Source organism: Hypoxylon trugodes (genome assembly GCF_022578975.1).
Source record: "Hypoxylon trugodes strain CBS 135444 unplaced genomic scaffold F4822scaffold_5, whole genome shotgun sequence".
Classification (NCBI taxonomy): Eukaryota; Fungi; Ascomycota; class Sordariomycetes; order Xylariales; family Hypoxylaceae; genus Hypoxylon; species Hypoxylon trugodes.
The window spans coordinates 1718326-1741580 of NW_026250020.1; the positions used below are offsets into that span (position 1 = coordinate 1718326).

The following is a 23255-nucleotide window of genomic DNA, read 5'->3' on the forward strand; positions in this document are numbered from 1 at the left end:
CACTTTGTCGCATTATACCATGACTTATGCTTAACCCCGTACCATCTAATGCATGTCTGTCTATCCTATCTGTCTAGTGTTCGGACAGAAAAAGGAAATACAAAAAGAATCAAGGTTGTTTTGTGTTGTTTGAAGATCTTTTCCTTACTATTACCCCCGGTTCACAGGTCTGTACGTAGGCTACTTACTGTCCAGCCATTTCACGACCACCTACTTTATCTCTTTCAGGAATGTTATGGATCTGCTTCGTGAAGATCGATGCATGACCACTCCACTTCAGCGGCTGCTCTTGTCTTCCATACCACCGTTGGGTGATTTTCCCAGTCACTGGTTTTATCCTTGCTGTTAGGTGCCGTCTAATATGTGCATAGATTTTGCTCCATTATAAAGCGATTCCCGGCATTGCCTACCTAAAGTAGTAGGGTGGATTAGCTGGGTATGTGGATGTATGTGGACCTTGAGGTATGGGCGGGGCGCCACCCATGTATTTCATACCCGCATTCACGATTCAGGGGCTCCCGTCCAAGACAACCTAGATGTGTTCAGCCCGAACGAGGGCGTCCGGCTTAGGCGAAAAAACCAGCCAGCCATCACGGGGAGTGCGACTGCGTGCCCTACCCGACTAGGTCTTTCATGTCGATTCTTGGATGTGACGTTGCCGCTTGCGAGCAACCGCGGCTCCTATTCCCTACTCCCTAGTGAAGGTACTAGTATCAGGTAGGAGTTATTGTGTATAATATAAAGATGTAGCTTGACGCCCCGTCGACTGACACACATTTTTCTTCTATCTCACTCCATCACATCTGTCTCATCAGAGCAGCACAAGATCTCTTCTCGTCTCCCCCCCACACTCTCCTTATTACCCTTTTTTGAATTTCTTGCTGGTCACTCGATCAGGACCTCCCCGGCGGTGTCCTATTTTTTCCATTGTGCACTTGTGCATCACTTCATTGTCCCACGGTCATTTGGTACCTAACAAACTCTCACCCCGAAATAACAACTATTGTTGTATCTACTCGTGCCACCACTCCCCACAAACAAAGTACTTTGAGGTCAAACGTAACCTTGTTCGCCTTTGTTTTAACGACCTTCCTTTCGACGATTGAGAGCATTGTCTTTTATTAGATAACCGATATCCTCTTGGCACCTTTCTGTCAAGTATTCTCATCAACATCAACTGGATCTCGGAATCTAAGACGTGCCCGTCGGCAAGTACACTCCTTTTTCATATTCTCTTCGAGAGAGAAGCAGAAACTTCACATCAGTTTCGTCATCACAACGAATATCCAAAATGCAGATTCGATCATTTCTCATCTCCGCTCTGGCTGCCGGAACAGCCACCGCGCACATGAACATGAAGGACCCTCCCCCTCTAGCCTACAAGGGTAACCCTAACGCCAAGGAGCCGAATATCGATTACTCCATCACTTCGCCCATCACCCAGGCTCAGTACCCTTGCAAGAACTACCTCAAGCTCCTTGGTACTCCCGAGGGTGCTTCCGTCAAGACCTACGCTCCGGGTGAAGATTACACCATGAGCGTCGAAGGTGGCGCCTCCCACGACGGAGGTAGCTGCCAGCTCTCCCTGTCGTACGACAAGGGCAACACATTCACCGTCATCAAGTCATTCATTGGAAACTGCCCTACAAGTTCCGGTGGAACTTTCAACTTTAAGATGCCCGCCGACGCCCCCGAGGGCGATGACGTTGTTTTCGCTTGGACTTGGGTTAACCACACCGGAAACCGTGAATACTACATGTCTTGCGCTGTCGTCACTATCAAGGGCGGTGCCTCGAAGCGTGATGCCCCAGTTAAGCCTCGTGACTCCGTCGCATTCGCCAGCCGCCCCAAGGTTTTCCAAGCCAACCTCGGAGGTGAATACTGCACCAAGGAAGGCGTCGATACCGTATACCCCGAGCCTGGCCCAGATGTTGAAAACACGTCTACCAAGCCCGGCCCCGCCGTCCTCTGCTCTTCTGGTGCGGATGTTCCCGAGGGCTCGACCGGTGGATCTGACTCCGGTTCGGGTTCTGGATCCAGCGCCAGCGCAGGATCAAGCTCCGCCGCTGCTACTACCCCAGCCGCCACATCAGCTGCTCAGCAGACTTCCGCCGCCGCCTCTTCGACCTCAGTGTATGTAAACCCCTCTTCACCCTCCAGTCAGGTTTCAGATGTCTCATCTATTGCGGCTTCTAGCCCAAGCCATGCTTCTGGTGTTTTGACCGTCATTCCGATCACCGGACTAACATCTTCTAGCACTGGTGGTGTTTTCCTAACTGTACCCGCATCGTCCGGCGGCGCTGCCTCTACCCCCGCTCCCACAACCTTAGCCACCTCGACTAAGGCTGCGCAAACCTCATCGGCAGCTGCATCCTCTTCCGCTGCTGCTGGAGGTAACACCGGTTCAGCTACCTCAAGCGCCAATGCTCCCGCAGGTACTGGCGGTGCTGCTGGAACGCAGTCCGGCGCCTGCACTGACGAAGGCGCTTGGGCTTGCGCCGCTGATGGTTCATCCTTCCAACGATGCGCCTCAGGCCAATGGAGTGCTGCTATGCCGATGTCCCAGGGCACCAAGTGCAGCCCAGGCGTCAGCAACACTCTTAGCATGCGCCGACGAGGAGGTCGCGTTCTCCGATCAGCTCCCGGCCGTGACGGTTTGGCCTGGTAGAGCACCAAATCTATGGGTCTTTTACAATTCTGGTAGTACATATACCTTAACCATGAAAGGCTGAGGGGACAGGGTTTCCTGAAGCCAATTTCTGCTGTATATATTCGTTTTGCTTCTTTACACTTTCACTTCTTTCCCCTTCTCTTGAAGGCATTCTTGTTTTTTTATTTCTGTTCTTTGATAGGGTCAATGTACACTAGGTCCTGGCAACAGGGACGGTGCATAGCTACGGATGATGATGGACGAGCGTCGACATTTTGGTTGGCATTCATTGCAACCACACGGGGTGTTGAGTTAAACAGGGGAGACGAGATACCCACACAGCGAGATCTTGTGATAAAGAAACTAGATAGATCAATTTAAGGATCCTATACATATTCTATCGGGCTTGAATGATGTGATCGATTTGTTGAATTATTTATATGTTAAGATGAGTGGGTGTTGAACTAAAATTTCATGAATATGTAGTACGCACGTCTTCGAATACCCCTTTTCTACAAACGAACTACCAGCAACCCATAGTGAGCCTTCACATTTTCAAACCACTTAATGCTCAAGACAAGCTTCTATAATACCCATATTCGCATCCATGGATACATTCACCACATTATACCTCTTATCCGCCCTCTTCAACAACTCCGTAAACTCAGCAACCGACCGCTGTTTCGCGCCCAGACAAGTGAACATGAAGATATCCGCATTCCGCACCGCGCGTTCGACATGCATCGGTACCTCCCCGGGCTCAGGGACTACCAAATCATTAATCAAAAGGGGAGTTCCAGGGGCTGAGGATTCAAGGGTAGGCACGATGGAAGAGAATATGGAAATTACTTGTGCATCGGTCCAGTTGTGTGTTATCCAACGCAGGAACACGGCGGCTACGTCGCGGACGGGTTGTAGTTGGAAGAAATCGTGTTGTAGGAATTGGATGCGTGGTTCGAGCCACTTGCGTGTTGGTTGTGTGGTTAGTTGGTGCTGGCCTTCGGCGATCATGTGAGGCACGTCTTCGACTATGAAGTTTAGGTTGGGGAATTCCTGGATAGGGGGTGGAGTTAGAGTTAGATCGGGTTTGGTACTTGGGGAGGGAAAGGGGGGAGGGGAGGGGATAGGCTTACGGTGGCCAGATCCATAGAGACGTGCCCGCTACCTCCTCCTACGTCGAGAATTGTGCCTTGGAATTTGGCCCAGGGGTACTTCCGCCTGATGTCGAATTGCCCGTCCACTGACATGTCTTTAGCTAAAGTTGTACAAGAGTGTGGGTTGGGGGGTATTACACTCTATCCAGCCAGCCATGGCTTTGGCGAATCTCCCTGATAGTTCGGGGTTCTGGGCGTAGTATTCCCAGAACGTCATGCCGTGCCGGGTGTAGAAGGGGCAGTGTTTGGCGTCGGATGTATTTGGAGATGCTTTGATACATGTCGCTGCTGATGCGAATGCTTCGTAGAGTTCGGACGTACTAGAGGTATGAAAGTTTGAAGGGTTAGAGATGTTTTAGAGAGTATTGTGGGATCGTCATAAGCCAAGAGGCCGCAGCGTTAAAGGAGGGAGTACTGACTAGTATTCACCAGTCATTCTAATATTTTCATCCTGGTGGAAAACGATAGACGAAGGAGTATGCCCGAAGTGTCGCGGTTTCGTTTCGACGAAGATACGATATGTAGCTAGCAAACGGAGCATTCGGCAGGCTCGGTCTTCATCAATACCGGCTTTCTGAGCTAGGTCGGCAATATGGATTTCTCCTTTGGCCGGGATGATACGGAAGAAGTCAAATGTGAAGGCGATCTGGAGAGCAATTGCGCCTTGCTGTGTTCGCAGGAAGGATAGCATGGACCGTTTGGGCCCAATTGCTAGATAGCGCAGGTCGTCTAGGTTGGCTACTAGGCTATTCCGTACGTAAACGTACTCGCCTGTCCCTTCGAAGTCGATTGAGCCCAATGCGAATGTCCTTTCGGGTAGACCGCCTGCTAATTCTATGAATCTCTTTGTATCTGCCAAAATTCTATTGGCGATGCTGATCATATTGCTGTTAGAAGGATTCGTTGCCGCCATTGCGATTCAACAATATAGCACCAAGATGAGGATGAACGATAGAATGTGTAAACAATTTTCACAGTTAAACTACCCTATTGATTTCCTATAATGGGTATTAGAAGGATGGAAAGTATCTATATATGTTGCTTAGCCCTTAGTAACCGATCTTTCCAATAATCTTCTCCTTTTCTTTGCCTTGACGAGCATACAACAGTCGAATTATGCTATCATCGGACAATTGTAAACGAATTTAGGGCCTACAGTTACACCTACATCAAACTATGTGTCCCTTCATACGTCGAAAATGAACACTATTGTCAGCTAACTTCAGATTAATATTATAGGGGGGCATGTCCTAGGCCACGAATCCCGCTGCCAGTGATAATATAACGTTCCCAATACCATCTTATTCCTTCTTTTCTTCCTCGCCGGAGTTGATCATGAGCCGGCATAATAGTCCGGGCGATGCAATACGCAGCATGCCGGGTCCGAGTTATACTTGAGCCATTCAGAGCTGCTCGTTCGTATCTAGGTACATATAAGACATGCGCTACTTCGGCAGGCTCCCAAGCGATAGTGTAGAAAATTAGGCAACCATGGCTTTACATTGGTCATCAGGGGATGTTCGTGTTACCCCGTGGCTGTTGTGGCGTACTGTCGGCATCATAGTATCCGGTTATCATTCACACTCCTAGCTGAATTCTGAAAATTTCATGGCCCTCGGGCGTCGTAACGCAGCTACCCCAGCGGAAGCTTGCCGCGGGGCGGACGAGATCTTATAGATTTGCGTTCGATATGATAGGATAGAAATATCTACTGTCATGAAAATAACTCCGAAAGAACAGTACTTTACAGGTACACAATGGCTGCTTCGGTATCCGGGACGTTGATCGTTGCTTTTCCGTCCTGCACCTTGATAGTCTGCTCCTGCAATTTCCCGCCTACGAAATGCCCCTTTCCTTTGTCGATCTTATACGTCCACTGCTCGCCAGCCCATGTTACGTTCTCTTTTGCGCCACCAATATCAAAGCCGGTAGCCCAAACCCCGAAATCTGAATGAAGCCTCCTTACGCGGACTGAGTCAGTGCCTGCAGCCACGGGAATAACGAAGGCTTGGCTACCCCGGTCCTTGTTCGAGCCCTTATCCCAGGCCTTGAGATTCAGCAACGCAACTCTGTCCGGTCTCTTCGACGCGCGGTCGTACATCAAGTATGAGCTTATAAATTCTTGATTCGGCAAGAGTGAGAGTATGTTACGTGGCTTATCTTTGCCTATGAAGTCCGCCACGAACAGATTAGCCACGTAAGGCGGACGTACTACAGGCCTACCGTCTTCGCCTTTATTGTTGGGGCTCCAGGAAGCATGAGTAGCAGTTGGACGGCCAGAGTCGACTACGCGTTTGATTCCTCGGGTCATAGCCGCAAGTTGGAAGTCTACCGACCATAGGGTTGCGCCGAAGCCGGACCTGTAATTCGTTGCTGCGCCTGGTTTAATTGTGCTGCCAGTCTCGCTGAGAATGTATGAGACGCCATTGTCGGGTAGCACAGCGTTTATAGATTTCATGTAGCCTGCCCCGAATCTATCCTTAATGGCTTTGTGGTTCATGAGTTCAGCTAGACATATCGTTAGTCATTTGGACATCTACCACATTGTGTTTAAACAAACCTTGTAACGTGTCGATATTGAAAGTAGTCGCAGTGCCTTGGTACCAATGCTCCGCCGCATACTTCACCGTCTTATCCGAGTCGAAACCGGCTGCGAGTAACTCTTGTCTGTACGATAATCAGCAGATATCCAATAAATTACATAATGCCTAGCCGAAGCCAAGAGACTTACACGGCGTATGGTTTATGTGACTTCGCAGCGCCGTCGAGCGTGTCGGCAATCTCGAAGATCCGCTGATCTGCTTTCAAACCCAAAGCCTTTGTCAGAGTTGCCTGGACTTTCTTCGCGCCGTCGTAGTACGCCTTCGCTGTCTTCCAGTATACGCTCGGTTCGTTGCCTAGTGCTATCGCGTCGATCCTGTCCGCACCAGCGGCATTCCAGGCCCGCTGCACGTACGCGAGGAGTTGCGTCTCGTTATAAGTTCCGTCGCCGAGCGGGGCTTGGATTGTGAACTTCGCGTTCGGGAAAGTCTTGAAGCCCTCGAAGTAGCCCGGGCCTAAAGTGAAATATGCGTTCGATCCATTTGGACATTCGCCTTTAGTGCACACCTTATTGGCATTCTTGAGATTGGGATCGAATTGGACTCTGTCACCACTTGTACCACCGATTCTGATGACCGGGGGTACCGACATGCGGTCTGCGAGCGAGGTGACGAGGTTCTCGGAGAAGGCGTTGGCGTACTCATCTGCGAAGGCTGTCTCGAAGCCGACGCTGACAAAACCAGGCGGCGCTACCACAGCATTGGTGGGCTGGCTATTGGGAAATGAGAGCGTTTTGGTTGCGCTTGCTGCTGCTTCGGCGGCATAGCTTGGCGACAGGCTCAGAGAGAGCACCAGAACTCTACCGAGTAGAGTCGACGTAGTTGTCTTCATCTTTGAAACACTACTTACAATTGAGACTGGTGGTTCTCTGTACCACGGGGCGTTTCAATTGAGACTACCTCATCCTTCCCTTATATGTAGGATATCCAAGGTTCCCCTGGTTCCTCGCCCAATGTTTCTATTTACGTAAATCCAGCTAGCTGTATGGCTCGGGGGCCTCAGCTCATTGCCAGAGCCACGTTTATCGACCGATCGATACTCATTTGGGGAAGTTCGTCAGCCTTAAATAGCGGAATGTGACGTACGAGTTGAGCTTAAACCGTCATGCATGCAACGTACTATATACGCCGTATGAGCTCTCATATAGCCGGAATAGCTTCCCGAGGATAGCAACCAATACAAACAGGGCCCAAACGAGGGCCGACAGCCGAACGCAACGCCAAGTTTGAATTCAACTGATATATTCCGTGCCGCATCGTCTAGATCTTTATTAGTTATTTTATGATTGAAAGCATTGAGCCAAGGTATTGGGAGTGGGTGGATACGAAACGAGAGTGAAGATATAGCCAATCAGTGCAAGGGTACCAAACTATAGCAACTCTTCTCGGCTCGTCGTATTTTATCTTCAATCAGAGATCGAGGCCCAAGCTTTATGATATAATTAAGTTTATAATTGAATACAGAACTGTCGATCTGATGATGAAGGGGGCTATGCAGAGGATTGGTTGGATGAGGATAAAACCTGTTCTATAGCAAGCTGGGGTATTAGAATGCTTACAGAATCGGCATAAGTTCAACCCCAACGTTGAGATCGCCAGGATCGTCTTATTACCCTTTCATCCATTAGCAGTTTCGTTTGGGAGTCAACTCACTCTTCACCATCTTCAAACAAGGAAACCAAGTAGCGACCAGAACCTAGAATTCCCACGAAACAACAAATTGAGGTGGGAGATATTGATGCAGCATTCGCAGATCAATATCTTGTATAAAGAAAGACGATAAAATATCAGGAGCAAGGAAAAAGACTCTTCTCATGACTGCGCACACAAATACCTACCAGTCCGACGGACATGGGAGTCCACATTCCTTTCGATCGGGGATATGTGGTACTCCTGTTACGTCGTAAATATATATATAAATCCTCCTTTGTATGTGTTTGTGGCTCTCAAGACGGCATGTCTCCCTAGAACACAGCAGATCACCGATTGGCTCATCAATTCGGCAGAAATCACAAAAAGAATGAGGATATGGAAATATACTCGTGGTATCAGACGAAGGCGTTATATACCGGTATATGTATGTTACAAGGACTACTTGTAGTTGATATCGTAAAGGTGGGCAAGAATCAACATCATAACTCATAAGTTACCTAGGTATTTCAATCCTTATTGATAGTTGAATAGCTTATGACGTAAGTATTCAATCGTACATGGCGCGCGGAATGTGTTAGTATGGATGAGTTTAACACTGCGGAATTGAGCCGTTCAAATTTCTATGATGAAGGATTGAAGGAGAAATGCTCTTAGATTCAGTTCAGTGGGAATAACACTAACAATTAAAGAATGCGCTAAGCTCAATATGGATGTGACTAAGAGTTTTAGCCAAACAGCTTATCTCAATTTACCGACGTTTTCCCTTAATTGACAAGGACTAAGACCCCTGTCGAATTAGGTTCGAGGATTGAATTCAGGAGAGAGAGAGGGAGCCAAAGTAGCGCGGTCATTCCTTTTTACCACTATCATCATCATCATCCAAACCTCACTTTTTCCATCCTTTCAATCGTTTCCATTGAGAATTCGTAGTCATTCTTTACGCTGCGATCTCGTCACTCATTTTTCAAATCAGTCATTCTTTCGTCTATTAGACAATCCTCGCGATATCCATCCTACTTCGCGTATTCCCAATCGATTCCGTCTCCGACTTCAGCGCGTACCATTTCGAGCCCGTATTTCGTTTGCCTTTCTCGACATACCCCCAATCGATTTGTTTCAATTCTTCTCGACCGATATCGATACCATTTCCGTCACCATGCGTCCTTCATTCGCCCTTTTCACCGTTGGCCTGGCTGCCGTCCAGGTTTCCGCTGCTATGCCCCCTGCTTGCCTGTTGGCCGCTCTCGGGTAGGTCGATTTCTATACGAATTATGAGATTACGAAGAATACATCATCGTTATGTTATGGATGTTATGCTGATATAATACGTATATGTACAGTGTTCAGGACAACCCGTCCGACTTGAAGTCCGTCTGCGGTACCCTCCAGGATGCTATCCAGGGCAACTTGACCGATCACTGCCACACTGATACCCTCCCCAAGGCCTACCAGGTTTACTCCTCCAAGTGCTTGGATCAGGGTGTTACCGTTGCTGCCCTTCCCACCTCTACCTCTTCTGGCCACTCCAGCAGCGGTACTGCTTCTGCCTCTAGCCCTGCCTCTGCTTCCGCTACTCCTACTGACGGCGCCACTGGTACCACCGGCGATGCTAGCACTACTAGGTGGGTATCTGATATCGAATTCTTCTGGGTATGATTACTAACATTTACTCTTGCAGTGGATCTGGCAGCTCCGCGACCCCTACTGGTAACGCTGGTATGGCCACTGAGCCCCAGCCCTTCCTCTACGCCGCCGCGGCGCTCTTCGCTACTGGCTTGACCAGCGTTCTCTTCTTGTAAGCGGTATTGACGGGATCGACGGGAATCAGTGGATGAGTCGTACATAATATGGAGTGGCTGGTGTCGAGTTGTTCTGGGCCTGCTATACCCCAATTTTTACAGGCCCAGATAGAGTAGTTGGGAACGTGTGTTAGTTGATAGACGATAGATCTAGCGAGAACTAGGTCTGTTATCTATAAGGCCTTGATTTGGATATAGATGGATATTTGTACAATTGCAATTGAGCGCTTATTCTATACCTCGTCATCTACTATTGTATCAGTTTCCTGTTCGTCTAAGAGATTCGAGTCTAGCAGCTTCTCTATACCTTCAGCACTAAGTAGAAGCTTCTTGTTTTCCTCCCATTTTAACCAAGCTACACCTTGTAGCAAGCTATCAGTTAGATCGTCGAGTTTCCGAGACCCAGCATCCGTCACCAGGCCCTCATCCGCAGTCTTTGACTTACGACCACGGGTAGGGGTAAGTTTCGAGCGAAACTGCTTGACAGCATCCTCCGTCTCCTGATTCGCCGGTAGTATAACTTCACTTCCATCCTCCCGAGCCAACCAATTCTTCAAAACGCCAATCTTATGCTTTTTGCTATTCTGTCGACTCCCACCCCTACCCTTAGACTTCCCTTCCCCCACAACCACACCCTCCCCAGATCGTCTTCCTTCACTCCCCCCATGCTTCCCACGCAACACCGACGTCAGCGGCGCCGCGGGCCAGAACCGGGTAACCCGATCCGGCGCCACGCTCGCGATCACGCCGCCCCAGTACCCCAGCTCCTGTAATGTGCGCAGCGACGCGTGCAGCATGGCTTCCAGCGTGTTGACGCGGAGCGTCCATTCCTGGACTGCGGCGCCCCCGGCGCTACGCCAGCGCTGGCGTTCGATGAGTATATGTGTGGGTTTGAGGGGCAGCAGGTCTTGCCGCACTAGACGGTCCGCGGCGAGGGCTAGGGAGAAGGGTGTGAAGAGATCCGGATCTGGTTTTTGGCCGGATGCAGAAGAAGACAAGGATAAGGGGGCTGGCGGGATCAGGTCCCGTCGTTCCCAGACGTGCAGACGGATGGGCAGGGGCTCGCGCAGCGCATTGGGGAGGAGTGTTGGGATCACGGATGCTAGTGAGCGGGTTTTGCGTGGCGTTGCTGGTGATAGCAAACTAAACCCCAGATTGCGGATGCCTAAGTCGATACTCAGGATCAGTGGCTGGGTTTTGCTTTTTGTTGGCTTGGTCACGCGGGTATCAGCGCCGGCAGCGAGGGCGGTGAGACGCTCGATGAGATCGCTTTTTAGGCCTGAACTCTTGGCTCCGCATAAGAATGTGAGGTGTTTTAACTGCGGGCTCTTGAGTTTGTGAAGTAGCTTTTCGAGTTTGGAGGACATGGTGGCGTTGGTTTGATGTCCATGGTATGGAGAGGGTTGTGTAACCCGCCTACTTCACCAGTTGATTAACCCTACTGCCCTAAGTGAGCGAGAAAGTGCAGCATAGATGTAAGGGATATAGCAATTAATCCATAGGTTAATGCTTATAAATGCCTATAGCTTATTGCTTGTGTTTAGAGGAGCTAATCAGCTATACATGAGTTCTCTATAGTTAGCTCTATGCTAAACTCTTTAATAAGTTGTAGTTGTGAACTTCGGAAGTCTCGAGTTAGATTCTGATCGTTAATGTTATAAAAGTGATAAGACTGCATGTAACTACGTACTTAAGGTACTTAGGTACACACAGTTTCACCCCGGTATCCTTGTCACGATTTCCTAATTTGGACAGCAGCATCCGAAGGGAATGCTGGGGCATCACGTGATATGGATCTCGATACAACTCTCTGAAGGCGCGCCAATCAATATTGTTTGGGTTCCAACCGAATATTTTTGGGTGGCTATGGAAAAGAAAAATCAGGTAAGAAATATTTGCTATGATATAGGTTTCGTTCGTGTGGAATACATACGACAGTACTTTGGAATTGTGACACCTCAAAATCAGTAAGGCTTCACGAAATCAGGGAATACGTGCAGTTCGCATGGTAGTTAATAATAAGTAACTTGTAAGAACTCAATTTCGACATCTAGCCAATCATATTGCTCAGTTGTTGCACTTTTCTGGGGAGCTGAATGACTATCAGATCCGGTCTACTCAATCAGAACTCATCCATCACGTCGCAATTATGATAATTTCCCCTGAAAATCCGAATTTCCGGAACCTTTCATTATGCATTGACGATATTCTCCATCATGAAATGCAGGTTCGTTTTCCTTGCTCAGTTGCCATTATTTAGACGTCGGACACACTCCCACAATCATTGCACCGAAGATGAGTGCACTTGGGACATCTTTGGTAGTTAGCTGGAATCAGTCCGTGATTGCAGGCACACTTTGTAAGTTAGTTGGAGGTACGTAATATGTCCCTTCCAAGGGGCATTCCATTTACTCACACAAATCCAAAAATCTCCCGACTGGGCATCCACATTCTTTGCGTCTCTAGTGGCGCCCGAATAGACACTCATGGTCCTTGAGACTAGCGTGAAGAGTGATATAATATACAAGGTAGATGTTAATTTTTTTTTTTCAAAGTCGTTGTGAACTGATATCTGCTTCCGAATTTCTTTAGGCCATCTGTGAGTTGAACTAGTTGTCCTTTCCCGGGAATTCTTCCGATGACAGATGCGAGCTCCCTCGACATATATTCGACCATGGAGTTAAGGAAACACGACGGAGCAAGAGTACGATAATGTGAATCACATCATATCGTTACTTTCATCAATGGCGTCTGAGCTGGCCACGCAATTATTCCCAACTTTGTTGCTATCGTGTCACACACCATGAAATGCCCCAATAGCATGTGAGGTTTCCCCTCCTTTTCTTCGAACCAAATAGTAAACAGTTCCAATCAAACTGAAACTCCCACGGACTCCCACGGACAGGAAGGTTTCCATTTTGGGCAGGTCTTCTACTTTCCCGATAGTACCCTCCGTGACGTATGTCATAGTTGATGCCAGTTTGCCCGGTTGAGATTGTATATCACGCATGGGATGGGATTTCTGAACTGTAAATCTAAATTCATGCTGTCGATCTCCATCGGTTGTAATGTTGGTCGCCACGTGCTCATGCACCTTTGGTAAAGGTGAGTTAAATCGGACTTCGTGGGAATGAAGGTAGACACTTTGAGATTTGTAATAGGAATGACTTTTCTGAATATCCGGGATATCCGCCGCTCGTCTATAAGTCTTTGGCTATAGCTACTCACCGCAACTTTACAGAAAACAATACTCTGGTATATACCGATATTATGTCATTGGGTTGGCACTCACAGTCTCGTTGGGACTCAATATGGTATGAAAGGGGAAACTAGATTGACCTTCCAATCCGAGTTATCCAACGTTCGTTGACGATCAGGAGAGCTCACCACGTTAACCCCTCATCTTAGGCCTTCGGATAGAAACGACAGCCAGTCACAAGTTATTCACCAATATGTCAACTTGAAAGAACTAGTAATATCTGATCCTTCATAGCTGATTTGCTTATCAACCACGAATAATTGCCGGCAGTGTTGTACTTTGAGAATAGTTGGTCTCAACTCATGCCGGCATAGACTGAGACATTCGGTTAGGGGACCTTATTAATATAACATATATGAAACTTACGCGTACATGAGTAGGTGCCTACTTAGATAAGTGTGCGTAGCTTATCGTGGGATTCACTCATTTCTTAGAAGGTTTTTGATAATCTTGTATTTATGAGTGAATATCATAGAGCATGTAAATCTCTTATTGCGTTGTGAGAGTAAGGAGTTGAGTCTTAGTTAGACATGATATCTTCCTCAGTTGACCCTAGTATTACAACAATAACTGCAGAGCTTAATCCTTTAGTGCCTATGAGTGAAATGGGCCTCATCCGACCCAGCGGATATGTAAGACAGTGAGTGAAACCTCATATATCTAGTTGCTGGATTTATAGCATTTATATATAGTATCGCACTACCCAAGCCAACAACTCGGGCACAAAACCGAAACAAAAACTATACCATGTAATCTCCCGACTTCTTCGGGGTCATAATGGCGTTCGCACCTACGCTGAGTAGAAAGTCAGAGATGTAGCTTTGCTATTCCCTATGCGACACTTACACAACGCGATATCGTTGGTTGTAGTAACCTTGCATTAACTTTAAGTGGCCCAGCGTCTATGTCTCCTGTATTTTTGTGGGGGGCGTTAGTATCTGCCCCTTTTGGAGTTTCTAGGGGTGCCTTGGTATGTATGCCCCCTAGATCCCTCTGGGGGGTTCTGTCGTGTATCTCTCGTAAATTGACGCTTGGGACTTCAACATACCTCTCCTGCTGGTTCTCTAGGAGAGGTTCGACAGGAACTTCTTGTGGGGTAGCGGGGGGTGATTCAGCGCATGTCTCCCTCGGTGGTCTTTTTTTTACATTTATTGGCATCTTAGAGTACAACATTGTATATATAAAAGTATGACTCCATGGAAAACATCATTTGCGACTATAGGGTTGTGACTACTATGCAGTAGTGAAGTCATGCAAAGAATCAACTAGGTAAGAAACCATGCTGGGAATTTAGGTTGGGGATCAAGTCGGAAGTCGGGATGCTGATACTCTGGAAGGGTATCCATAAGGGGGTATAGGATGGTCTCATATCAGCTGAGTAGGTTGGTGGCAATGCAAAGCTACTTCTTACACTTACCTGGGTACGTGTACAAGTATGCTGTGGAACGTGGCATATATACAATCAGGCCAGCCCACGGTCAATAAGAAGCACTTGTTGCCCTAAGTTAGATTTTCTCACAATGTTGACATCCAATTACTAGCTAGTTACACATCTAGGAAATTAGCATCATGGACGGGTTTTGGCTCACCTCTTGGCAAAGCGAGTGAGTGCGACAGCGATTGTCAGTAACTATAACTGACATGTTGACTTAGAGGTTCGCAAAGCTCAACGAGCAAGACAGAAAAATTTCAAGTCGATGATGAGAGAGGCGCCGGCGAAGTTAGAAGAGAGGGAGAACCAGCCGAAAACGACATTTACAGGCAACCGTGGAAGTATGTCGGCTACAAAGGGTATTCACAATTCATCTCATCGGAAAACGACCTCCTCATATTTCGGCAATTCCGGGAGCTGAGCGTTCGAAATGCTTTGCGACTCCAAGATAAAATCTCAGTACTGGAAGCGAAGCTTATGGAACTGGATGACACTCATAGTAGAAGAGAATCATATCCTATCAATAACGGGACGTTCAGAAACAAGAAGGACGACCGCGAGGCAATCCTGGACCAAATCGAGGTTGCTTTGAATCGCTATTGTGAGTGTGACTAGACCATCGCTGACCTGAGCAGTTAGCTGTCTAACGGGCTGTGTGGCTGTAGACAAGTTCCTTATTCGTCAATCTGACATGCAACGACTTCAGGCGGCACCTCATCGGGATGTGAAAAATATCATGAGGTGGCATGATCAATATGACAATAGGGCAATCAATCAAGAGGAACAGAACTATCTGAGCCGTGATGATCTTATATGTCTAAATGCGCGAGATAAGCCTCCTCTCCGCCACTTGATCGACCACTCGCTTCGATTAAGGACTTTACCAATATGGCGAGATAATTCCCGAGCACCGACACAAGGCTCGGAGAACATAACCTACTTCTCAGAGAAGAAGATGAACGCATTCGTGTCTGGAATAATTACGGTTATGGGATCAGCTATGCTTATAATACCGATCTGGGTGTTGGTAAAACTGAAGGTCTTAGAGACGAAATTGGCTGCAATAACGGTTTTCGTCTTTGTATTCCTGTTGGTTCTATCGTTCGCTATGGTTACGAAACCGTTCGAAGCTCTAGCCGCAACAGCAGCGTAAGTCATGTTACACTTATTTCGGTGACCTATTAGTGCTGATTGGACCTTCAGATATGCGGCCGTCCTCATGGTTTTTATTATGTAGGGATGAGTTGAAGAAGGATAGAATAAGCACGAGAAGTTAGAAAGGGGATAAGAGTCGAAGAAATATATGCGGGGTTGGAGTAATCAACGTACATATGTACTTAACAACGGAGGCTAGTTACATGTATTAGGTAAGGTAACTTCCTGAAGATTTGTCAAAGACCCCTGCGCGGCCAGCTCGGGGCGGACGAGATATCTAAAATAGTGGAGGTTTAAGGTTACATTGGCCAGAACCGGAGCGCCGGTTGCTTATTGATCAACTGCTAAAAAAAAAAGGCTTCGAAGATTTTAGCTTCGTTTCCTTTTAACTTTTCTCCGTTCTATAGCTTAATTGGGGGAAACGACGATGATTCATCCGCCTTAGTAATTGACTTTCACACTGCATGCTACCTGCATGTTTCTTTAGCTGACGATACATCCTATACTGTTGTATCTTGTTGCCTTTCTAGGTATCGCAAATTAGAAATACGCCGTTGTCAAATCCCAGCTTTTAAGCCTTACGCACGCATATGTAGTGTGCATACTACGAAGCAACATCGAATTAGGTGCATTATCTGATTCTATCGCTCGTTTGTTTGGTCCCTTGTGAGACTTGCTTACAATTACAATTACGATTATAATTCCAATTATATTCTTTTTTTGCATTCCGCAAAGCTTCCCATATAAGACGTCATTCCCCCTCTACCCCACCATTCCTTTCGTTTATTTTCTAATTAATAAAACAAGTCAATGAGAGCGTTTGGGGTATTTGGTCGAATATCGGCTGCTACTACTGCGAATACGATTGTGACCTCTAAATTTTCCTATACTACGTCCAGAACGGCGGCGTCGCGAATAGCTTCACTTTCAAGACACTTCTCGTCTACCCCGCATATCATGGCTCCCATATCTAAGGAAACCGACTTGCTCGTCATTGGCGGCGGTAGCGGAGGTCTTGGAGCTGCGCGCATGGCCAGCGCTAAATTTGGTGCAAAAGCCATGATCGTTGAAGCTATGCGCCTTGGTGGTACTTGTGTCAATGTTGGGTATTTTAGCCCCTCTTCATACCATACCACCCCAGTATTGAAGCTTACCAGTATCTTGTCTTAAATTATAGCTGTGTACCGAAAAAAGTTACGTTTAACGCCGCCGCTCTAGCCGAAGCTATCCACGATTCCAAGGCCTACGGTTTCTCCGTCCAGGAGACGAAGCCTTTCGACTTCACCACCTTCAAACACAAGCGAGATGCATACATTAAGCGATTAAATGGCATCTACGAGCGAAACCTTGCCAATGACAAAGTCGAATATGTACATGGATGGGCAAAACTATTAAATAGAAATGAGGTCGAGATCACACTGGACGATGGCTCCAAAGCCACCGTACGCGCGAAGAAGATCCTCATCGCCGTCGGTGGCGAGCCTGTAAAGCCGTCAGGCATTCCCGGTGCCGAATACGGCACCGATAGCGACGGTTTCTTCGACATCGACACCCTACCCAAGAAGGTCGCCTTAGTCGGAGCCGGATACATCGCCGTGGAATTCGCCGGTATGTTCAACGCACTGGGCACCGAGACACACCTCTTCATCCGCCACAAGACCTTCCTCCGCGCCTTCGACCCCATGATCCAAGAAGGCATTACGAACGAGTACGAACGTCTAGGTGTGCACGTGCACAAGGAATCCTCCCAATCCAAAGTCGAAAAAGACGACAGCACGGGCAAACTCACAATCCACTATAAAGACTCAAACGGCGAGGGCAAGCTCGACGGCGTAGACCACCTAATCTGGGCCATCGGTCGATCCCCCATGACCAAGAACATCGGGTTAGAAGAAGCAGGCGTAAAGCTAGACTCCAAGGGCTACATCGTAACCGACGAGTACCAAAACTCATCCGTAGACAACATCTACGCCCTCGGCGACGTATCAGGCCGCGTGGAACTAACCCCCGTCGCCATCGCCGCCGGTAGGCGGTTAGCCGAGCGTCTCTACGGTGGTAAGCAATTCAGCACAACGCGCATCGACTATAGCAACGTCCCTTCCGTCGTATTCGCGCACCCCGAAGTCGGCAGTATCGGGTTAACCGAGCCGGAAGCCGTTGAAAAATACGGTGCCGAGAACCTAAAAATCTACAAGACCAGTTTCACGGCCATGTACTACGCGATGATGGAGCCCGAGGACAAGGCCCCGACCAAGTACAAGGTAATCTGCGCTGGTCCGGAAGAAAAGGTCGTTGGTCTGCACATCATGGGCTTGGGTTCCGGTGAGATGTTACAGGGTTTCGGTGTTGCGATTAAGATGGGTGCGACGAAGAAGGATTTAGACTCGTGTATTGCGATTCACCCCACGAGCGCGGAGGAATTGGTTACGTTGAAGTAGATATGTCGGAATAAGATAAATGTAAAAATGATAGAATAACAAGAACATTCAATTTATAGAAAATACCTATACACTCTCAATGCCATGGGTTCAAATGGCTGTAGGGAAGTGAGTTGGTTATGGTTATGAATGTCCGGGCGCCGCCTACCTTATCTCATTAGCGGGCGTCGGTACCTGGGTAGGTAGTACAAACATCTTCATCAGTGGTCTGGTTCATTAATATAATTTACACCCAAGGCTTAAGCCATGAGCATTTAAAATTCAATAGCTATTTTTTTCTCTATCTCATTAATCCCTAGATACACGTTCACAAATCAAGAGCGAACCGAAGAGGTATCTGTAAATTTTAGGTATTCAGACATTATAATTGACACATTGACTGACATTATATAGGTAGGGGTAACATCGATTCCATGAATAGTTCGAGAGCTTTTCCGATGTGAAGACAACCAAATCCATTTGCGAGTCGTTTAAACCCGCGTCTCCGAAACGCCAAAGTAAAGAATGACTCCCGCTTCGCTTGCTGTCTTTTATGTCCAGGGGTACGATACACCTATGTAACAAGATTGATGCCAAAAGAACAGAAATCTTCGCAAACCGGCGTAGAAAATAGAGGGCTCCCTATATCGATATTTTCTTCAAGATAAGGGCGTCGGGATTGAGATTCTTTGGCGTTTAATATGTACTGGATAGACCGTCGAGATATAGGCAACTCGAGCGGAACCTATGCTTATTTTGCTTAATATGGCGGCGCAGGAATGTTTAGTTTGAAACCTGCTTTAATCAACGAGGGAAAGTCATAGCCCGCCTCGACTAAATTGCGGACTTGCTTCCGCCGTTGAGCCGGTAAGCTGCAGGACCGATACTTCCGTTAGGGCTTAACGCCGATGACGGGCCTTGTCGGTCGTCCTGCGACATGGTAGAAGAGAATGAAGAGTTTAGGGACGTAGAAGTACTAGTCATCGTCCCAGTACGAGATATTGATAATCCTCCCATGTTTATCAATGTATCAGCACGCTGAAAAACATTCCCGTTGAAAACGTTGTCAAAATGAGCACTTTGTGGGGTCGAAGGTACGGTTGCTTGCACGGCCGGTCCGAGAGCGGCGCTCTGGGGAGTCATAGGTAAAGAAACCGCGGAATTAGATGAGTAATGATTAGGCGAATAGTGATTGGGCATCTCGCCGATATTGCCAGCATGCCGAAGGAGATATGCCCATGGAGAGGCCATGATAAGTTGATTGGTCTCCTTAACACCAATTTGGATAGGACGTAGCCTAGTTCTAATATCCAGTGCGAATGATACTTGGTCCATGGAAGATTTCAATCGACTACCAAACTCAGCCCAAGAGTCGATAAAACTCTTGCAGAGACTCCAAAAGAGAGGATCCGTCCTAACCCCAGGTTCCTTAAGCTTGATGAGGGATAATCGGTCTTTCAGGCGCTCTGTATCGGCAATGGCAATCGAACATCTGGCAACCAGACCCTTCCAACAGTGTATGATGCGGTCCGAAGCTCGTTGGTTTTCAGCATTGCGCTTGTAAACAACAAACTGCTGATTAATACTTGGGAGGATGCGCATAACCAAATCTGATGATTTTTGTAATGATAGGAAGATTTTCTCAAATAAACGTTCGTCCGCAGTAAAGTCTGCAGGAAATCTGGGATCTCCATTTGAAGATGCGAACGATTCGCCAGATCGAGGTGTTGCGGATGTGACTTGAGCCATTCGTCCCGTACCATTGATGTATGGAACGTTCATATCGGTCGCTACTCGAAGATTGCTGGGATTGTGGACAAAAGCTCCAGGCCGCGGCCGGCCATTCAAACCTGGTCGTTCTATTGTAGGAGTCATCGAACTCTCGCGTGAATGAGCCCGAATCGTATCTTCAATGGCAGGTCGGTGGTATCCGTTATTATACGCTGGCTGAGTAGTACCGCCAGATATCTCATTGGCAGTGATACGAAGCTCCATAATACTATGGTACAACAGCATCATCATTGTGCGAATATAACGAGGGTCCCCATTGTCTACAATGGTGTTCATGTTATTCATTAGGAGCGAACAGATATGGCTGTAAGCATTAATCAGAGTCAATACTGCTCTCTGAACATTCTCGTTTTCGCGAGGCGTATACGGGCCATTCTCCGTGGCGAATTCGTGCTTTTGAATTTCCTGCTCCAGTTGTTCGATGTGAAAATTAGTATTGTAAAAAACAATCTCGAGGCTTGAACGTTTTGTTGTGCCATCATTAGTTAGCCTTGTGAAGAGTTGTATCATGGGGTGAATCTGGAAGATCGCGTAAAGAATTCCCTTAGCAGATTCGATGATGGGGTCAAAAATCCTCGATTCTCGCCTTTGCTCTGGTAAGACGGAAAGACGTCGTACGTAATTTGGCCGATTGAGCAGAGGCTCAGCCGGACTATTCGGGCTGATAACGACAGCTCCATTTGGGTTCAAATTCCCTGTCATCGATGAACCGTGGCTCAATCCCCGGTAGTGACTAAACCTGTTATTAGTTTGTCCCTCTTCCAGAGTTCCAAGTTCAGTCGCCTTTTTCGATACTATCCCCATGCGCCTGTGTCGGTCTGATGATCGCTCTGCCCTTGACGCCTGTAACAAGGTTTCGCTATTCGATCGCACTCTCTCGTTGGGGTTACCGATAGTAAGAGGCATAACACCAGGTCTGCGAATGGCTGTACTCTGCTGAGAGAGGCCGCGAGCGTGTGATCTCGATGGTATAGGTGGTGGACGGAGCACAGCGGGAGATCGCATATCGGACACATCGCTGCCATTCACGCGGATGGGAAACCGACCGCTGACCACCCTCCTTATTGGCATTCGAGGCGTTTCTGTCCCATCGCTAAGTTCGTCTCCGCCATTTTCACCCTCCTTGTCTCTTCCATTCAAGCTTTGAGATTTTTGCTTCAGAAATTTCTTGATATGGGCCGTGGCAGCAAGCTCCGTTATTTCACTTTTCTCCAAAAAGCCCTCGTTAGGGGGGCTACCAGCTTGGACTTGCAGAACCTCTTTTGGAGGAAATCGTATATCGTTTCCATCCAGTCTCAGCATTTGTAACGAAACCATATCAGCTAGACAAAGCGGGAGTTCCTCTACTCGATTCTTTTGCAAGGCCAATACCTTCAGCGAGGTCAACTTCGCAATCTCGGGGGGAAGGACACGGATCTTATTCCTTCCCATATCCAATATTTCAAGTGACTTAATATCGCAGAGCTGAAACACGAATTAAAATAAGAAATACGGTAGCGGGGGGAGAAATGTGTAATTACCGATAGGGGAAACTCTTTAATCAAATTGGCTCTCAAATTAAGATAGCGCAAATGTGTACATTCGGAAAATCTGGCTGGTAAGGACGATAACTTGTTATGCGAGAGGGCTAGGCTGTGTAGAAATTCGGTGTATCAGTATACTATGGCGTCCCAAAATAGCAAACAGACTTACCGTTCGAGTTCATTTTTTATTATGTCTACCACCTCATCTGGCAATGCCTGTATGTTCTTCCTGCTAAGATCGATCGTGACACCGGGCTTGAGTTCGGTACTGACGCCACTAGCTTCAGCCGCCTGGGTCTCGTTCTCTTGCAGGGCACTGTCCATTGCTTCTCTAGCGAGAGCGATCACTTGCCCGGCGGATAGGGGAGCGGACGCGGATAACATCGAGCCGGAAATACTGCTGGTAGACATGCTAAATTGTTCAGGTATCGGGGGAGGCGGCGGTGGAGGCATCGTTGAGGTTGGAGGTATTCGTCTCATCCCTTGAGGTGCACTCGTAGGGAAATTCCTAGAGGCTGACGATTGGGGCGGTATGATAGTGGCTGCCATACCACCTAAGGCAACATTCATTGCAGACTCAAGTTATGGCAACGCGCAAAGAACTCTCGTAGGGCGTATAGGAGGTAGTAGCTTGTCGAATCGCTCGTATAGAATTGTCGTGTAACCCTAGAAATTATTCGAAGGAAGAAACCGATGAACTGGGCGAAGCAAAATTGATCATCGTAGAAGGATATGAAACGATTTTCGAGAAGGAGGATCGGACGGGAAGCGAAACTCGAAAATGGAATCAATCCAGGTTCTTGGATTTCAATCACGAACTTTTGAAGGCATGGGATCGAGTAGGAGGAGAAAAGTACAGTGAGAAGCGTTTCAACTGATACTCTTGGCGTAGATTTGTGGAAGAATCAAAAGTTGAAACACGTTCTAGCCGAAAGGGTGAGGCACTGATGTCGTTGAATCGTGCAGAAATTCGTATGCAACCCCTTGTTTCTTGGAGCTCTTTCAGGTTGGTCATTAGGGGGGCCAGGCGAGCTGTACTGTGCGGCGCAACCTAAAGGAAAGACACAAGGGGTCGAGATTTGGGCACCAGTTGGAGGGAAGGGGTTTCTTTGTCAGTCAATGATGGTAGGTGGTAGAGGCGCTACTTCAAAAGAAGGGGGCTCGATAGTGACACGATGGGTGTGTAGCACAAGAACAGTAGGAACAACGAATTCAATTGGGGGGAGTGTGTAGAGTGTGGTAGCACTAGAAAGGGGGAGATCCAGGCGTGAGCGAATCAGAAAAAGGTGGGGTTCGACGCTTGGAGCCTTCCCCCTTCCCCCTGTCCGTGTTCTTCAGTGCACCAGAGAGGCTCGAGAGGAAGGTTGCCAGCCGCCGGGGTTTCTCCTACCTGCACTTACGAATTGTGATGAGGGAGTGGATTTCCATAAGATTAATTCACTTATGAACATCTTTTTTCATTTCATCCAAAGAATTATTTGTTGACGTATACTTTGAAAGTATCATATTGTTTGTATATCACAAAAAATTCTATGTTTACTAGCATAAAGAAGAATAAATCTGGAAATCCTTATGACCCGACAGAAATTTGTGGTACTTGGTACCTTACAGCTGTGGCGCCAGCTGCCCAGCAGGCAGGAGCGCCAGGGTATGTTCCAACTAAACTAACTAAATCGTCGCCTGTGCACGGATCTCTACCTGGCTATTGCCCATATGACCCAATCAGTCTGTTGCCAAAGATGCAAGGCACGTTCCATGTTCCCACGCGACAGTGGAGATCCAACGCGATTAGGCAATTAGATGATAATGTAATTTACAAAGT

General features: G+C 47.6%; 8 protein-coding genes across 8 annotated transcripts; 4 read left to right on the top strand and 4 right to left on the bottom strand.

Annotated features, from left to right (window-relative positions):
- Positions 1-782: 782 nt before the first annotated feature.
- Positions 783-2763, top strand: F4822DRAFT_253237 (uncharacterized protein). The gene has a single exon (XM_051454478.1). The coding sequence runs from the start codon at positions 1292-1294 to the stop codon at positions 2666-2668; it is 1377 nt and encodes a 458-aa protein (XP_051314453.1). The 5' UTR covers positions 783-1291; the 3' UTR covers positions 2669-2763.
- Positions 2764-3055: 292 nt separating this feature from the next.
- F4822DRAFT_443531 (O-methyltransferase) lies at positions 3056-4780 on the bottom strand. The gene is made up of 4 exons (XM_051463126.1): positions 4224-4780; positions 3943-4124; positions 3784-3890; positions 3056-3703 (listed from the first exon to the last, which is right to left on the bottom strand). The coding sequence occupies exons 1-4, from the start codon at positions 4715-4717 to the stop codon at positions 3215-3217; spliced, it is 1272 nt and encodes a 423-aa protein (XP_051314454.1). The 5' UTR covers positions 4718-4780; the 3' UTR covers positions 3056-3214.
- A 768-nt stretch (positions 4781-5548) lies between these two features.
- Positions 5549-7236, bottom strand: F4822DRAFT_429297 (uncharacterized protein; the record flags this gene model as incomplete). Its single annotated transcript, XM_051461069.1, has 3 exons — positions 5549-6312; positions 6365-6471; positions 6536-7236. 3 exons carry the CDS (start codon positions 7234-7236, stop codon positions 5549-5551), a joined length of 1572 nt encoding a protein of 523 aa, XP_051314455.1.
- Positions 7237-9213: 1977 nt separating this feature from the next.
- Positions 9214-9856, top strand: F4822DRAFT_429298 (uncharacterized protein; the record flags this gene model as incomplete). The annotated part of the gene is made up of 3 exons (XM_051461070.1): positions 9214-9305; positions 9398-9679; positions 9736-9856. The coding sequence occupies 3 exons, from the start codon at positions 9214-9216 to the stop codon at positions 9854-9856; spliced, it is 495 nt and encodes a 164-aa protein (XP_051314456.1).
- Positions 9857-10089: 233 nt separating this feature from the next.
- F4822DRAFT_429299 (Ydc2-catalyt-domain-containing protein) lies at positions 10090-11223 on the bottom strand (the record flags this gene model as incomplete). The annotated part of the gene is made up of 1 exon (XM_051461071.1): positions 10090-11223. One exon carries the CDS (start codon positions 11221-11223, stop codon positions 10090-10092), a length of 1134 nt encoding a protein of 377 aa, XP_051314457.1.
- A 3407-nt stretch (positions 11224-14630) lies between these two features.
- F4822DRAFT_403556 (uncharacterized protein) lies at positions 14631-16104 on the top strand. The gene is made up of 4 exons (XM_051458129.1): positions 14631-14719; positions 14769-15148; positions 15213-15696; positions 15751-16104. The coding sequence occupies exons 1-4, from the start codon at positions 14685-14687 to the stop codon at positions 15782-15784; spliced, it is 933 nt and encodes a 310-aa protein (XP_051314458.1). The 5' UTR covers positions 14631-14684; the 3' UTR covers positions 15785-16104.
- Positions 16105-16659: 555 nt separating this feature from the next.
- Positions 16660-18140, top strand: F4822DRAFT_437378 (uncharacterized protein; the record flags this gene model as incomplete). The annotated part of the gene is made up of 2 exons (XM_051462408.1): positions 16660-16808; positions 16880-18140. 2 exons carry the CDS (start codon positions 16660-16662, stop codon positions 18138-18140), a joined length of 1410 nt encoding a protein of 469 aa, XP_051314459.1.
- Positions 18141-18953: 813 nt separating this feature from the next.
- F4822DRAFT_437379 (putative cell morphogenesis protein Sog2) lies at positions 18954-21886 on the bottom strand (the record flags this gene model as incomplete). Its single annotated transcript, XM_051462409.1, has 3 exons — positions 18954-21374; positions 21431-21542; positions 21603-21886. The coding sequence occupies 3 exons, from the start codon at positions 21884-21886 to the stop codon at positions 18954-18956; spliced, it is 2817 nt and encodes a 938-aa protein (XP_051314460.1).
- Between the last annotated feature and the right edge of the window lie 1369 nt (positions 21887-23255).

What these genes read in the sequence shown, in the direction of transcription:
- F4822DRAFT_253237 (XM_051454478.1), top strand. Translation starts at nt 1,292, where the DNA reads ATGCAGATTCGATCATTTCTCATCTCCGCTCTGGCTGCCGGAACAGCC.
- F4822DRAFT_403556 (XM_051458129.1), top strand. Translation starts at nt 14,685, where the DNA reads ATGGACGGGTTTTGGCTCACCTCTTGGCAAAGCGA. An exon ending in CTCACCTCTTGGCAAAGCGA is followed by an intron (nt 14,720 to 14,768) that starts GTGAGTGCGACA and finishes ATGTTGACTTAG; the next exon opens with AGGTTCGCAAAGCTCAACGA. An exon ending in GGTTGCTTTGAATCGCTATT is followed by an intron (nt 15,149 to 15,212) that starts GTGAGTGTGACT and finishes GTGTGGCTGTAG; the next exon opens with ACAAGTTCCTTATTCGTCAA.
- F4822DRAFT_443531 (XM_051463126.1), bottom strand. Translation starts at nt 4,717, where the DNA reads ATGGCGGCAACGAATCCTTCTAACAGCAATATGATCAGCATCGCCAAT. An exon ending in CATGGCTGGCTGGATAGAGT is followed by an intron (nt 3,891 to 3,942) that starts GTAATACCCCCC and finishes AAGACATGTCAG; the next exon opens with TGGACGGGCAATTCGACATC. An exon ending in TCTCTATGGATCTGGCCACC is followed by an intron (nt 3,704 to 3,783) that starts GTAAGCCTATCC and finishes CCCCCTATCCAG; the next exon opens with GAATTCCCCAACCTAAACTT.